The sequence below is a fragment of the Bombus impatiens genome, unplaced genomic scaffold, assembly GCF_000188095.3.
Source record: "Bombus impatiens unplaced genomic scaffold, BIMP_2.2 scf_0263, whole genome shotgun sequence".
In the NCBI taxonomy this organism is placed as follows: domain Eukaryota; kingdom Metazoa; phylum Arthropoda; class Insecta; order Hymenoptera; family Apidae; genus Bombus; species Bombus impatiens.
In genome coordinates this window covers 1,169,969-1,186,706 of record NT_176682.1, presented here as the reverse complement: position 1 = coordinate 1,186,706, position 16,738 = coordinate 1,169,969, and the positions used below count along the sequence as shown (strand labels likewise).

The 16,738-nt window shown below is 36.8% G+C and overlaps 1 protein-coding gene across 2 annotated transcripts in view; it reads left to right on the top strand.

Annotated features, from left to right (window-relative positions):
• Positions 1-16,738, top strand: part of LOC100746969 (myosin-I heavy chain) — a 45,730-nt gene that overhangs the window by 16,886 nt on the left and 12,106 nt on the right. For both annotated transcript variants that reach the window (XM_003488757.4, XM_012384485.3), the window contains exon 3: positions 7,150-7,212. In XM_003488757.4, coding sequence (XP_003488805.1) covers positions 7,150-7,212 — 63 coding nt within the window. The remainder of the gene's footprint in view (positions 1-7,149; positions 7,213-16,738) is intronic.

Sequence of the window (16,738 nt, the reverse complement as noted above, 5' to 3'; positions counted from 1 at the left end):
AACTCGTGTTTTTTCTCCACGTGTGAACGAATCGAGCTTTCATCCAAATATTATCGACGCTTACATGACGTCACACAAATCATATTTCTCGATATCTTTCTTTGCTGGTATTTGAAGAAAAGTTTCACTGTGTGACATATACCGGAAGTTTACGATAAAGATTGAATGAATGGACTAGAAAGGAATGTAATCATAAACGAGATTAGGTTTTTCTTTTTTTACGTAACATTTAGGGCTTTTATCTCTTCTGATCAAATTTCTTGTAAAAATTAATGCAAAAATTGTTTGCGATGTCGATAAGAAGGAAAATTTGGATCTTTATTATTTGTATTGCTTGTTGATATATTCATTTCATTTTTTTATTAATTAATATAGTTTCATTGGGAGAATTTTACAGTTTGTAATTTCTATAATACAGTTGTTATTCGTATTTACCAATATCAGTGTTGTTAATTGAAACGAAGATTATGTTCAAATATAACTAGTTATTGGTGTATTAGTATAATTAGTAATTTCATATTGCTATAGAAATATTTCTTCGGATTATATTTACCCGGATGCGTCTTTAATCAGTTAATTGAGTTCGACGTGTATAAACGTGAATCCAAAACTGTATTTCTGTGCGATTGACGTGTATACTCGTCGTGTGAAATAAAAAATTACCATTTAAATGGCATTTAGTAGTATGTTTCCTTTATACTCCCAATAAACCTATTATGTATTTTACAAGAAAAAGTTTCATTATTTGATTATTCTCTTTAGTATACCGGTTATACGTACAATGTATTGTTTTTTATAAATTGAGTTGATTATTTCCCCCAATGCATCCCTATTTGTGTACTTTACTGCGTATATCGGTTATTGCCCAAATTGTTTTGTGTAATTTACTTTATTATTTTTTTTTGGCAATCTTTAAGTTTCTAATAACAACAATACATACCTTTCATAACAATAAATTATTAATTTTTTATCGAATAAAAATGCAATCCTTCCTCGTTTTGCTTTCTTCGAAAAATTTGTAATACCAGCATTTGCCCTACGTTCGACGTATATACTCGTCATTGCTTGATTTTAATTACGCGACTCGTAACGGATTTTTGAAACGAAACTTCGCGGTTAGCAGGTTAAATACCTAAAAAAACACGTATACTTGAAACATATACGCCTCGATACCGATTGCACGATCTCTCTACGCTTCTTCCTCCGACTATACACGTGTACACGAGGCGAATAGGTTTGCGAGGCGGAGGGTGGTTCGCTCTCATTAACCTCTCGCTGGCGAAGCGCTCTTAGCCGGCTGCATCAATTGCTTTCGTCGAGGACGAAGCTCGGCCACCTTTTAGTGGCGCGTTTCGAAACCCTCGACGAAGCCATGGAACGAAACAGAGATGGAATACACAAGACCGGATATGCGGCAGTCTCTCGAGAAAACCCTGTGTCCCGTGTTTGCTGAAACTGTCGATGCGAAACCGAACTGGGCCACGAAAAGAAACCAAGCAACCAAGTCTATCAGAACGTGTAAAAGTCTTTATACCGCCCAATTTAACTCGGTTGATGATAGTTTAATATGAAAAGATATAGAAGCTTGTGAATCTTACGTTTATCAAAAATTAGCATTAAATTATAATAGTGAAATTTAACAAAAACCTTTCTATTTTATGAAATTAACAGAATTATAGATTTACAATGGTACATTTTTTTGGAAGTTTGATTTTAGAAATTTTTGCAGAATTTAGGAGATTTTTGCATTCTATAAAGTTTGGGGATTTTAATTTTGCCAAGTATATGAATGAAAGTTTGTTTCTTCTTTTATATTATATATACATATCTTCATCTTTCGTTTTAATTTCCTTGTGAAAAGAAATTCGATATAATAAGAAATAACAGAAACACATTTTTCCTTATGATTTTGTACACAGAATATGATACTCTAAATTCATGACCCGTTTGATTCAAAGTAAATTCACATATAGTTTAATCAATTAGCAACTTATCGAGTATAGTATTGGAAAGGTTAATGAAATTTCTTATATCAACGATGCATTGAAACGAAATGCTCTTGGTTATCGTTTATATCGATCGAAGATCTCACGCTCGTTTATATCGAGATTTCTGTAGCTAGAAAAAGGGATGGAGATTGATCCTTTTCCGGACCAGCCTCCTTTCAGGTCACCCGGTTCACCGGTGTGTATGGGGGTTGCGTTTTATTGAAAATTTCATGCTCTTCTTGTCCGGTGCGCGCGCGCAAAATTGTCCTTCCCGGGTTTCTAGGTCAGCCATCCTGTTTGCAACGTTTGTCTGTTGACCCTCGAACCGGATACTGACCGTCATTAGGTGGTGCAGTGGAAATGCGGGAAATGTTGAGAAGCGAGGTCGAGTGGTGACGATGTCCGAAACGGAAATGCTGTACTTTGTGATTAGAGTTACTGCAGGCGGCTGCTTCTTCTAGATTATCTTATTTCTTGGAAATTTGTCATTTTAACGCTAGTTTCTCAGATTTGTATTCGTATCTTTTCTTGTAGATTTTTGTTGTTTCTTTCTATTTTTAACTTTATAGTCTTTCCTTTCGTGCTTTTTTAAAGGGTTATTGCTGGATATATTTATTTACATTTCCTGGTATATTTTCCGAGATTATCGTTACGGTGTCCTTTTGGATTACTATTTGTATACTTTCTTAAATGTTTTTCATTCGATAAGACTCTTTTTATGCCCATCTTTGAATATCCTTTACATTATTCATTTTCATGACTTATTCTGAAATCATTTTCTTTATATCTTGTCTGGGTAATATCATTGCAGAATGACTCGTTCATTTTTGGTCTACGAAATATTCTGTTATTCTCTCTAAGAATATGCAACACTATCAATTCATTTCACGTGTGATTAGCGTGAAATTCGAGCAGCAATGATTATTCCAATTAAGAAAACACGCTTCAGAGGTTCGTTGCCCTATCCACAAAAGCCTCGAACATCTGAAAGAATTCGCCCGCCTCCAGACAAAGAACAAGATATAGAAAAAAATAGTGAACGGATGATTACATTCCCATCTTTAGAAGCTACAGCGCTGGCTGCTTTTAGTACTTTTCTCACAGGCCACAGCCAAAGACAAATAAGCTGGTTTGACTGCAGAAACGCTCGCCAAAGGCTTCGATATAACGATTTCCTTATATTTTCTTGCGTCGCTGCATATCGAGCTTACTCTGTGACAATTTTAGCGTTAGATTTTGTCGAAACCATTCTTCCAACGATGCACTGATCGGTTCCAATTCAATGCGAGAGAATTCTTCTGCTGCTTCGTCGACATAACGTTGCGTTTCAACCGATCTCTCGAACGTGAAACGTCTTTGAAATTGTACAATAAAAATCTCTCTGTGCACGTTAAATACGAAGTATTTTTCAGTGGAATTTCACGAATTCCTCTTTCGGAACGCTTTTCTCTGTACGACGAAAGATTAATATCGTCAACGACAATGGAAGGAAATGCGACTGCCCATAAGGAGTTTCCTGCGGATTACAAACAGAACCGTGTTTCCTGCTTCTCCAATGGGAGATTCTGATCCTGATACGTGGATTGTTTAATTTCTTTTTAATTATTTTAATCCATTCGTGGTTACGATCTTATTGTGATACGTTGCTTAAACTAATTAGCTTGTCTTCTGTTATAATTTGATTTTTACACTTACTTCTTGCGTCTATTTTTTTTTTTTTTTCTAATGAACAGCTCTCTCGGATTAGAATAATCTGGAATATATTGAAAGAAAGTACTATGTATATAATTGTTTGTCTAACACATGTCTTCGACCAATACACTACACGATAGGATTATGAGGAATCATGTTAGAATTAATATGAAAGTAGCGAAAGAAGATGAATGAAAATTGATGAAGATGCTTTCATAATGGATAAAGTAGAATCTTATGAAATTTATAAAGATATAAACAGATCTTACAAACTTTATAAAGTATTATAATAAATGAGGAATGATTTGTGGCCAATGCAATAGCTTAGAACGTAATAAACGTAAAAAGTTTACATGTGTCAGATTTGAGCCAACTTGTATACTATTGTCTGAGAGTTAATATACGGTAGTTTTCGAAGAATCTTGTAACTTCCTCAGAGATACAATAATCTAGTAAAAGAATGGAATAATAAATCCATGGATATCTGTGGTATAAGCCAGCAAGCGAACGACTCGCATTTCTCTTCCTTTACGTTGGCCAAAAAGTAGAGGGTTGATGACGCCTTCTCCAGCAACCTCCTCCATATCAGGCGACATTACGTCTATTTTAGTCGACGACCTTTCCGTCCGCTGGCAAATATTTCTTTCTTTACTGCGACGTAAAGGTAACCTTCTACCTGTCGTTTACACAGGACTCAAGTTAGCCTGACGAAAGGCAGCTTCATCGATCGAGCAGGAAAAATGAAAAGTGACGGGACAAAGACCATCCCCGTTTACTATTCCTTCAGTAACCTTCTTCGACATATCAAGCTCAAGGCAGCCGTAAAAAGCCAGTCCATTAAGCACGTAAAAGCTTCTCTTGAAATCAAAATGAGCGTCTACCCGAAATAGAATATACTGTTCGCAGAATGATGTTGTGGTAGTCCATCTTAAACCGACAACTTTGAACCATGAATATATAGCTAATGATACATAATATCGTGTCAACTATCGATACACTATATTGTGTCAACTATACATAAAGTTTATAAGGCATCTTACACTTTGCCCATCCGATCGATTCAGACCATCCCTATAGATTCTTATTCTTCACCATTAACTCCAATAACTCGCAATTTTCTCAATCCGACACACAGGAACTACAGAAAGTTCAGCCATCGATACACGAAGTTTAAGAAGTACCTTATATCTCTCCTTTCGTTTTAAATCATCCCCTAAATTTTATTTTTTTACCGTGTCCGTTGCTTCTAACAACGCTCGATCTCTTCACGCTGCGATAAGATTCAATTATTTCCAATCTTTTCGTATAAAATAGAGAAGCTAAAGGAAGCTCAGCCGTCTCACGCTTCATCACTCTTTCATCTCAAATCATCCTCAGGTTTTTATTTTTCACCACGCCCCCATTGCTTCCGATAGACCTTGATCCTTGCAAACACCAACGAGTTCCAAGTTTTCTATACAAAGCAGGGAAATTGCAGAAAACCACCGATACACACAGTTTAGAAAATACCTTACGCTTCTCCTCTGTTTCGTCTGAAACTTTAATTTCAAAACATGCCCATACTTTAATTTTTCACCGTCTTCATTGCCTCTAACAATTCTCAACGTGTTTTCAAACTTTCCGCACAAAACGCAGAAACTACAGAGGCTTGCACATTTAGATGGTTGCAAAGTGCAACCCAGCTTCACCACTAGTCCCAAAAACCAGTCGATGGGGGGTCAGCCTGCTGTTTCAAATGTTACAGAAGGGTATACGGTTATAGTACTTATATTATCCCCTTTCTCGCTGCTGGCATTCATCCGTGAGTCATCGGTTCGTACTCAACCCCCGGGTGTGACGTCATTTCGACGTCCTCCACCCCATCTAGATCTACCGTCGGAAGCGTGTCATCGTTCGGTTATTATGCAAGGGAGGCCGAAAATCGCCAACCATTCTCTCGAGGATTCTTCCTCGATGGAACCACCGCTCTCGATAATCTTCTTCTCTATCAAATACGGATTGGTTTCAAGCAATAGAAACGAGAATTGAAGTGAGAGGGGATGAATCGGGTGGATAACGAATAGCTAGGCAGAAAGAAGAAGGAAAATGGGAGATTATAATTGTTGTATCCTAAATTAAAGGAAAAATTGTAGCGCAAGGGTTGATGTCTTTATGACAATTTTATTTGAATTTGTTAATACGTATACGTTTATTTTAATTTTTGGCACTGGTGGTAAGATTGGTTTTGTTTAACTGATTTTAGTTAGAAAATCGATTAATTAAAATTTTAATTAAGTTTAAATAACCATTATCAGTTAGTTTTTGCTTTCTCGGATAACCATTATCAACGGTTAAAATTTAAAGAATAGAAAATTTTCTTTGGTTACTTTCGACCTTGATTTTTATAACGTTGTTTTCTCCTCTATCGAATACGCACGAATTTCAACGGATAGAGACGAGGGTTAAAATAAAGGAGAATGGATCGAGTACTTCGATAACAGTTAGCCAGACAGAAGGAAGGAAGACAGATAAGTCTGTAGATGAACTACATAACAAGGAGACTCGTTCGGTAATTCGAGACATCGTTAAAATCTCTCTCTCTCTCCAACAATCGGTGAATGTACCATTTAGTTATCGTCAGGCCCTGCTTTTCTTTTGTCTTACGCTTTCGCTCTATCGTCGATCGAATCAGAGAGACGGAATGAATTACGTCCAGGAGGGTAGGAGTTCGGATCACGAGGAGGAACAACGTCTGGCTGATTGCAGGGGCGGAGATCGCAGTTTCCATTGAATCCGACTCTTCGGTTTTGATTTTTTTCATTTGAATCGAATTAATTTCCTTTGCTTTCGGGTTTTTGTTTTCGAGGTGACGTTCCTTGCAGACATATTATTGCAATGTGATATATTTCGATCTCTGTGTAGTTACAAATATTATAATAAGAATTTTCAAGGGTTTCTGAACGTAAGAATTAGGAATTATTACAAATTTCCCTACAGCTCTTGTTATTAAAAGATTCTTTTTCAGCAATCACTCTTAAGCTCTTACGATAATCCTAAACTAAGACAATGAAACGTTAGGAAATTCCCTCTTCATCTGAAACAGGCATACACTTCGTAAAACGGTTTAATATAATAAGAAAAAGAGAAATAGCGACACGCATTTATGTGGTTGCGCGTGACGTCACGTGCACAGAGTGTAGGTCTCCATTCAAAATGCGTCTCGCATTATCATTCAAGGCGGTTCACGAGGTTGGGGAATGAGAAATAATGCCGTCGACACGGTTCCTTTCAGCTATGGGTAAACACACCTTCCACCCCCCCTTTTTTTTCCTTTCCTTTCCTTTTCCTTTCCCCTCCTCCATTCATTTGCATCTCTTGGTCGCACGGTGAGATTAATAGACGAACGACTTGCTTGAATGCATCAGCGATTTAACGAGTCGCTGCTTCGATAATTTTCCTTGACTTTAGCATATTACTATTCGACGACCAGACGTACACGGGATCCATACTGGTGGCTGTGAATCCGTACAAAGAGGTGGACTTCTACACGAACGTGAGTAAATTAGAACCGTTTCGCGTGATTATCTTTTAATGCACGCTGCTTAAGACGAATACTAGATTCCTCTGACCTTTCTTTTTTTTTTTTTTTCTTTATTTGAATCGAGGCAATTGTTCGATTGGGAATCATAGGGGTTATGAGTTGAAATTTTACTTATTGTAATGGATTGGTAATGAATGGAGGTAATTAGCGTTATCGAGAACGTGAATCATAATACGGATATTAGTGTAGAGTGAGTCTTTCATCGTAATATATTTCTAGAGCGAGTAACGTAATATAGAAGAGATTTCTTTATACGGTGAAATCTTTCGACTAGCCAGGAATACCAAAATAATATTACAAGAAATTTTTATTTATATATTTTTGAAAGTTAATTGGACCCAAAAACTTGTCCTTTCCTTATCAGCTACGTTACATTAACTTCTCCAGTGCGTACTAAATTGTAGGAAAATTTGTAAAGAGGAAGCACCTCCTTTTCATATAAATATTTATAAAATTATATAATATTCTTCTAAGAAACGTTCTAGTTTCTTATATTTATCTTTCTTAGAGAAAGTAATAGTTTTGGTATGCCGATATATTTTATAGAATATTAACTTTCTCTGCAGATTCTACTATGTAGAGAAGAACTTTTATAAGAATACGTGTTTTAAATATATCTCACGATGAAATTGCTACATACCCGAGGATTGCAGCTGAATTAAAACAACAAAGAGTGTGCCGCGGTTGCTGAAATGCGCAATTACTTACGCACTTCCGGCGTCAAATGTATGCAGGAAGTGCTGTCGAAGAATAGCAAATATTAAACACGGCGTCTGCCTCGAAGAACGGAGCAGACTGCACGTGCCTATCCCCTCTCCTTTGCAAGTAATAATTGGTTTCTCCTATCGTATACAATTAAGAATTTGGTCACGTGTATAATGAAAGATTCATTATTAAATTACTCCTGTGGAAGAACCGTTTAGAACGTTCAAAAATTATCAGAGTTATTAATGGTGGAGAGTTTCTTCTCTCTTTTTTTTTTTTTTTAATTATGAAATAATTCCAAAACTATTTTGAATAATTGCATAATAATGTTCAAGTAATTTGCCAGAAATATTACGAATGTTTCATTATTAAATTATTGCTGTGAAGAAGTTTTCAGAAGCTTGAAAAATTCTCGAAATTATTAACGATAGAATTTTTTACCCTCCTTATTATTAAATCGCGTAATAATATCGCAAACAGTACAATATAATTTTTATGCTAATGGTTCATTTCGAAGTTACAGTATTACTTCCATTATGAGGATGAAACATGCTTGTTACGTTAAATAAGAACACAGGGGGAACTTGGTAATTTACAGTGAATTATATTTTAAAGTAACGCGATGTACGTTTTTAAGTGGTTTATTTCATCAACGTGGAACAGAATGCCTTTAAGTAAATCCATATTTTAAAAATAGCGTTATATCATTTCGAACAATCTTTTTTGTTTCATTAACAATTTATTTATAAAGATTGCGTTTGTTAATTGCAATATAAAACCGAAATATATTTATTGCGATAATTAGGAATACATATTATGGAAGAGAATAAATGGTAATTTATTGTGAAAGACGTGTTATAATAACGCGACGTACATTTTTATCAAATATATTTCGTCGACACAAGAGAATGCCGACGACAGGACGCCTTTATCGTATTGGAATTGCTAGGCCTCGGTTTGAAAACAGGAAACGGAAGCCACGACGTGCTTTCGTGGAGATATCGCGAAATGACCGATCAACTCTTGAAGAGTTTTGTAGGTCACGATACACTCCGTTGCCGACGAATCGATGAGTAATCCATTTATTTTTACAGCTGCGAAAACACCAAACTTCCCTCATTTTTTATATTATATATTTCTGTAAACTGTAAATATCGCTAAAAACTATTATATTCCTACTTCTCCTTTCATTTCAACGTATGAATTATTCAAAGATATTAATTCGCGTGAAACTTAATTGGACGATATATCTTTATCTTCCTATTCTTTCCTTCTTGATTATCGACGTTCAGCTTGCAGATATAAATATAGATACAAAGTTTGTTTAATTGTAATTAAAACATATTTTTATTATGTATGAACACTGCAGATCCTATTTACGACGAGATCCATCGACGGTGGAAGTTTCAAACCATTTTCCATTTTCATACTGCAAAAATATTCTTCGGGCTCCCAATAAGATAAGATTACCCATATCGTCTTGCCCATATCATCTCCGAAAACACTTTCGAAAACACTTTTAGAAGCCATTTAAAAAGCATTTTCGCAAGCACAACGGCAAATTGTTTCCTATCTGGTCCAAAAGGCTGAGAGACACGGTCCCTGATGTCCTGGCGTGTTCTCGATAATCGTCTGGCGTTGCACTTTTCTCTCTTTTCCCCTATGGTGTGCGTAGCTTTAATCTCTATTTCGAGGCGTGCAAGCATCGAGCTTAAAACCATCGGCGGCGTTAACGCGCGTATCAGCCTGGTTGAATTAGGGTGCAGGCTGCGCGCGAGGACTTATTTCGGGATCGAGTGGCAGCCACTTCGTACGTAAATACGGGTCGCCGACAGTGAAACAGTCCTCGAACGGCATTCGACCCTTCGACTGACGTGTGGCTTCGTCAAGGAAAAAAAGTAAAAAATATGAAAGGGCTGGGCGATTAAATGGAATTAAAGCAATAAAGAAAAAGCCACGGCACAATAGAATTTGCTCCGAGCCAGCGGTTTAAACCTTTCCACCTGGTCAAGCTCGAACGACTTTTTTAATCTTATTTTTATCGCCGAATATAGAATTTCTCTTTTTCTCATTTTTCCATCTTTTATTCGTTTTATACGCTCGTATATTTTTGTAAGTTTTAATCTGTTCGCGTTGTGTAACTTTTCTAGATTATTATTATCATTTCTTTAAAATATTTGACAAGTAGTTCGCTAAATAGATTCTTTTGGTTGTTATCTTTTTCCTGTGCTAAAGAATAGGCAAGATTTTTTGCTTGTTTAATATCTTTTAACTTACTAGCTAATTTCCTTTGTTTGGTTGAAATAATTTCCTAGAGAGATTTAAAACAGTGTCTTTCTGTGCGCTTCAAGTTCGGCTGGTTTTTACAGACTGTATGTGCATGTAGGTAATAAGTTCACGAGAAAAACCGCTTTGATGCTGTAACCCGTGTCTCTACTTCGATCGCGTTCCTTTGACTTTATGAACTCGCGCTGCACATACCAAGCGAGTACCGCGTTTTAAAAAGGTCTTGAAAAATGACTTTTCTCGGTAGTACTCTCGGTAATGCGTAATAAAATCAAATATTTTGCCCATTAGCCGTCACGGCAATTTATGAAATGAAATATAAATTAGAAACTAAACAATTTTATTTGTTTTATCATCGAACTGTTTTTCCTACAATATAAGAGAATCTATTAATATATCAATAAGTTGTGGCTTGTAATGTTTCGCTGATAGTAACAGTTCAATCGTATAAAAAGGTTCGTATGTCCTAATATCTATAGCGTTTCTAGAACCTAACAGGGCGTTGGCATCACTTATGAGGAAAATTTCAAGTCGCATATTATTCAGAATATTCAATCGTTAAAGGCTATCGTGTCTGAAAGTCCACGCTCATATGTATCTCATTTTAACATTATCACTCGATAATGATAGCATCGTTATTCTATTATGATCATGTTATGCAAATAATAATGTTTTCATTTTCCATGTAACATCGAACACGATGCTAATGAGGACTGTTTTATCTCTTATTTATCTTTACAATAAGCCATATATATCGTACATTTGTATGAAACTTTCATTACGATAGAGTTATCGACAGCTGATCTCTTTTGACGAAGTAAACTTCGTTACATTAGCACTAATAGAGTACAGTTTAATCAAGTAGGTCTCCTTACAAATGAGAAGATAGGCTAATCGTAGGTCTAATCGTAGGAGATTTGATGAATTATCTGTGAAATAAGAAACAGACATATTTAAGTAAAATTTCACTCATAATAGAATTAACGAGAGCTGATTTCTTTTAACGACAGCTTCTGAACGTTAAACAATTTTTAATGAGTTTAATGAAAAAAGGTAATTAAAAGAGAAAGTACAAAGGATCGTGAGAATAGATCGGTAATTTCGAAGGTCAGTCGGGGTACCAAAGGACCCCTGGCTGGCAAGAAGGAAAAGGGTGGCTCGCTGTGGTGCACGCCCCGTGTTATTGATCGGGCTGGAGCGCACATCGGATTCGGAGACTCGTCGTGGTTACCCTGGAGCCTTTGGAGCCACGTCCTTTCCTCTCGTCGGCGACAATGCCCGGGTACACGTGTCGATCCTCATGAATCTATTACCGATTTCTGCTTGAAATTGAATGTGTGCATTGAAAATCGAACACCAATGTCATGCATCTAGAATAATCGTTCACTCATGAAAGATATGGGGAAAAAATGGGCAACGTCCATTCCATCGATTTTTATGGTGTATAGGGAAGTTTTTCGGTAAGAACTGCGACTATAGCATTATTTACCTTTCTTATGATTAGTTAGAGTGGTGATTTCTCGTTACAATCCAATTCGTTGAACCTTGCTCCTGCAAATATTGATTTAGTCTGTTGCTTTATTAATTGACCACGGCTATGCCCCACCGCTCTTAAAAGTTAAGCCTTGTTTCGGAAATTGACCACAGACTTGAATCTTATCCTCAGGAAAAAATAATTTACAAACTCGTAATATTTTCTTACTTTACTTTCTTTCTATTCTTCCTTCCTATAGAATACAAATTATAGTAATTGAAATTGAAAAGGAAGATCTTCCCTGGTAGGAAAGTTTTACATGCTTAATAATTTATAATTTCCACAGTGTCCACAATTTGCAAAACGTGCAGCTCATTGTTTTCCAATCGACGGGAATTATACCTATTAATCCACTTGTCATAATCGTTAACCTAACTCGTAATAGGAACTTGGAAACACAGTTAGCAAGTCTCAGCGGTCTCAGCATGTAAGGATAATTTTGTGGTAATCGAATATCAGTTCTGCTCGTGAAACGGTGTCGCGCTCTGATTAATCGTCGACCATCGCGATAGATCCGCTGTGGCTCTTGGACCAGCGTAATTTCCGCTGTCACTTACAAATCATAGCAAACTTCCATCATACTCGATTATGAAATAATAAAATTATTATATTATTTATCATTTTATTCTTCGCGAATATCGTACTCCTATCCTGAAAAAAATCTTTTAAGGAACGATGGAACAATTTGGTTACAGCGATTCGTTCATAAAATAACGAAACGCGTGTTGTTCATTACAGCTAGGATGAAAATTCGAAATACAAAAATCAATTTACATAATTGTAAAATTGCAAGCAGGAAACATGAATTAAGATCTCAACGTGTGGTCAGTTAGTGAAACAGACTTAAAGGTCAGACAAATTTGAGATATGACGGTCAGTTAATAAAGCAATAGATTGAGATTGGCCAGTACCGTACGTGCATAATAAGTGCACATATATCGCCAGTGTACGTCATGTAGATAATTCCATTATTTTATTCGCACTGTGTTGGATCTGTACATAATCATATGTATTGTAAGAGTCTTAAACGAGTCTGAAATAATCCTGTTCTCATCGGGCCTACATAGTCTAGAAATAAATGTTATATTTCTACGGTTATTAATATGGATAATTTTCAAATATTTGGTCTTTTTAACTGCTCCTACTTAATTTTATTACCTTTCGCATATTCAACGCTTATAATGTATTTCAAATAAACGAAGAAACGCAGTTCGCGAAAAGGACAAACAATACAATTTTCGAAAGATTGCAGAAAATAAGATTTAAAATGCCATTATTCAAGAACAAAGACGACAAATTATAAGCAAATCGAAGGAAGAACGGTATTAACGGTATTTAGCATCACGTAATACCAGATTTCTCGGGTCAAAGAACGCTCTTTATCAGCCGCGTCTCTCCAGAAACAAAAGGAACTGGAGCATCTCGATATTCCCTCGTATTCCCAGTATATGGCATGCCAGAGAGATGAAACATTTTTATCTCGTCGTTGCACATTCCGCATCGCCCATAGCTTCTATATACATGCATATATATCTTCCTCTGTTTCTCCTATAGTATTGCACGGACGATCGATCCGTGTATTTCGAAGTAATCAACCGTACTGGTTCACGTCAAAGACAATCATTCAGGTAACTGGACCGCCAGTGTGTCGTCATTAACGATCAGTCAAGGCTGACCTGCTGCAGGTTGTTAGATCGCTCCATTTTCCTCTAGGGCTCTCTATTTTACGCCGTTTTACCGGCTGTGGTTTTGTTCGTTGGAAAAAACGAAGCGTCCCCCATTTCTCTGGAACCGTCTCATTCTTTCTTCCGAAGAATGGGCTTTGCTCACGTGACCGATGACTCGTTAGGTTTCGTTTGGTTCCCATGCAAATAAGAAAGCGATGTATCCTCTGCTGTTGTCTTCCATCCCTAAAACTCCAATGTCACGTTGTTTTAAAATTTTTACATTTGGCTATAATTCTAGTACCTTGTAGTAACTTGTGGTTGCGTTTATCCATAATTTCAGTGCCTATAACCCTTTTACGTTTAAATACAGTTATAATACTCGTAACTTTCATGCACCCAATTGTAGTTGCAGAGCCTATACAAGTAATGTCATGTCAATGTATTCTAATGTATTCTAATGTAAGTATTCTAATGTCACAAAAGTAAACTCGATTCCTCTGATATGCTTCAGTTGTTAGTACCTATAACATTTCTACGTTTAACTAGAATTCTAGTATCTGTAATTCTTCAAATCGTATAAATAAAATTCTAATCATCCAGAGATCAACTCACCTCCTGTGTTACATTTTTATCCCATCGACGATATAGGTCCATACAAACTCCTCGTATAACCTCTTCACGAGTTATTTATGACGTTATCAATGGACCAATCAGCGTGCGTCAACAAACTTAGGGAAAATCCCTAGACTTTGCCCGTGTTATTCTCATCATCGATACAAGAGCAGCATCGAACACCTTTAATTGATCCTGTTGGACTTGGTGTGTATTATAACCTTAATTAACGACCCAGTAAAGGAACGAGCCATGGAAAACAGTCCCGTTTTTACCCTAGGTTCGACGTAACCTCGTTTTGCCATTCGTCTTTGCGCGCACGGTCGGACAACGACACCGACGAAGAAGAGGGGTCGTAAGTACGATCCCCGGTGCCGATGTCCTGACACGAGCCACAGCCTCTAGTCGGCGAACCGTGCGCTGATTTTGCAGTCGCAGCTGCAGGAATAAACGGGGACACGAGCTCTTCGCTCCCCTGTTACACTCTTGGAGTCAAAACATTCGCGATGCGCATAGCTGCTTCGCTTTCTGCACCTTTCTTTCCTTCTTTCTTTTCTCGTTATTATGTACAGGCGTGGAACAGTCGTTTTCTTTCACTCTAACTACAAAGAGGAGAACTTTTTTGAGAAGTTGCAGAGAGTGATTTTTAACGACGTAGAAGGAATGTCTAATGAGTGATTGCGTATCGTTTTGAAACTCCCTGTACGCGAGTATGAGCTACGTTATATGTTTGGTGAAATATTACGCAGATTGGGAAAACTGATGGATGGCAATCGTATTTCAAAAAATTTCATTTTCGGCGGCAGGTGTGCCGATTCCAACCAGCCAATATCGCAATAAAAGTTAGATAGTCCGGTAAGAGCTATCCAAACATCGTTTTAATAACAGCAGCATGCTGAAAATTAAAGCTCCCAAAATACAAAACAATCACCGATAAGGAAATATGTAGGAGAGCTTAACAGTTCGGATGTCCAGATGTATTCCTTGAAAGGAGGAGATAAGATACGTCTATGCATCTTCCGTATGACAGCCACCTGGAATTCGTTGCACTGCGCTATTTTTACCGGAGGCTATTTATTTTCTCAAGAACTTAGGGCCCGCGACGTAAGTTTATCTACTGTGTAGACACGGCCAAAGATAATTCCTTTTCGAATATAACCAATAACGATGTTCCTAGAATAATTTCTGTCGTCTAGGAAAGCATTCTGTGGAATATGTACAAGAAAGAGAAAAAGAAGTTGAAAAAGAAATTTTGAGAAAGCAAAAATTTTTAACGATTCTGACAGTAAAAGATGTATACAAAAGATTACATAAATTGGAATTAAAATATTGTAATAAACACTATTGCCTTATTGATAGAGCTTTCAAACTGATTTTCATGATATATAGTATAATCTTCACTTTTACAATTTAAATATTTATTGTAATCTAAATATCGAATGCAAAGAATTCAATGATACGCGTATATAGATTTTTGTGACTGACTGTATATATCCTCTATTTACGGAGGAGCTACATGTAACTATATGTAACTACATGTAAAGAGCCAATAACATGGCATAACAACAAGCATGGCATCAGCATCTTAATTAGATGTCTTCCAATATAATTCATACATCCTATCATAAAACTACAGTACCTAAAAAAAAGGAAGAAAGGGAAATAGCATAATTCAAGTAATAAAGGAGAAGAAACTTATTTCTTCGTTCTGATGCGTCACAAAACGACGTGACTTTTATCTTAGCTAATTTTCGCAAAGATCAACATTTACGGAGCAATCCAATTACGTAAATTTCCCGGTGCATACAGTGGTGCTCGCACAATAATCTTTTCCCCTCTTTATGTTCATTCCCCGAGGTGGCGCATGCATCTTTGAAACGCTCGGTAACACTGCAACCGAAATCTCGACGCGTCTTCCCTCTCCTGGCAGAAAGATAAAGTAAATTGCAAGGATCCGACGCGACACTCCAATTTAGATGGAATTCTCGAAACGTTGTAAACTCGGCCCTTTCGTTAAGGTGCATATACCAGGTACACGTGTGTACATATGCAGCGGGGGCCATACGACCCAAGTGTTCTCGTCGGCGGTTTCATGGAAATGGATCAAGCGTTTCGATGAATTTTCACGAGCCGCCAAGGGTTAGTGGATTAACGCTCTCCCTGCGTTCGCAGTTGCGCAGAGGACGTGTCTGACACGAAACTGGGTTGCACTACTTCGTTCGGGACTGGCTGCAACCGCACGACCAGCTAAGGTGCTGTGTGCATAATGCATCGGTGCACAGGTCGAATCGAAACCCGTCTAACGAGCAAAGTTTCCCTTGTTAAAAAATTATAAAACACTTCCGGTCTTTTGTATAATGAATACATTACTTTTTTCTTTTGCTAAGTGAGGTTTCACGAAGCTGGCATTAATGTCGACGTCGGTAGAATATAGTTAACGTGAACGGTAATCTGGCCCCTTTTAGATTTTTCGATTATAGACTAATATTAACTTAGAACGCAATTTCACTTTATAACGAAGATAAATATTAATAAACCACAGGAAGTAAATTTAATATAAACTTGTATGTTAATGTAGAATTTTACTACCTTTTTGGTTTAGTAGTTAGTTTTTTACCTTCTTGTTTGGTAATTAGATTTTTTAATCTTTATTAAAAAAAAAAAAAAAAAAAAA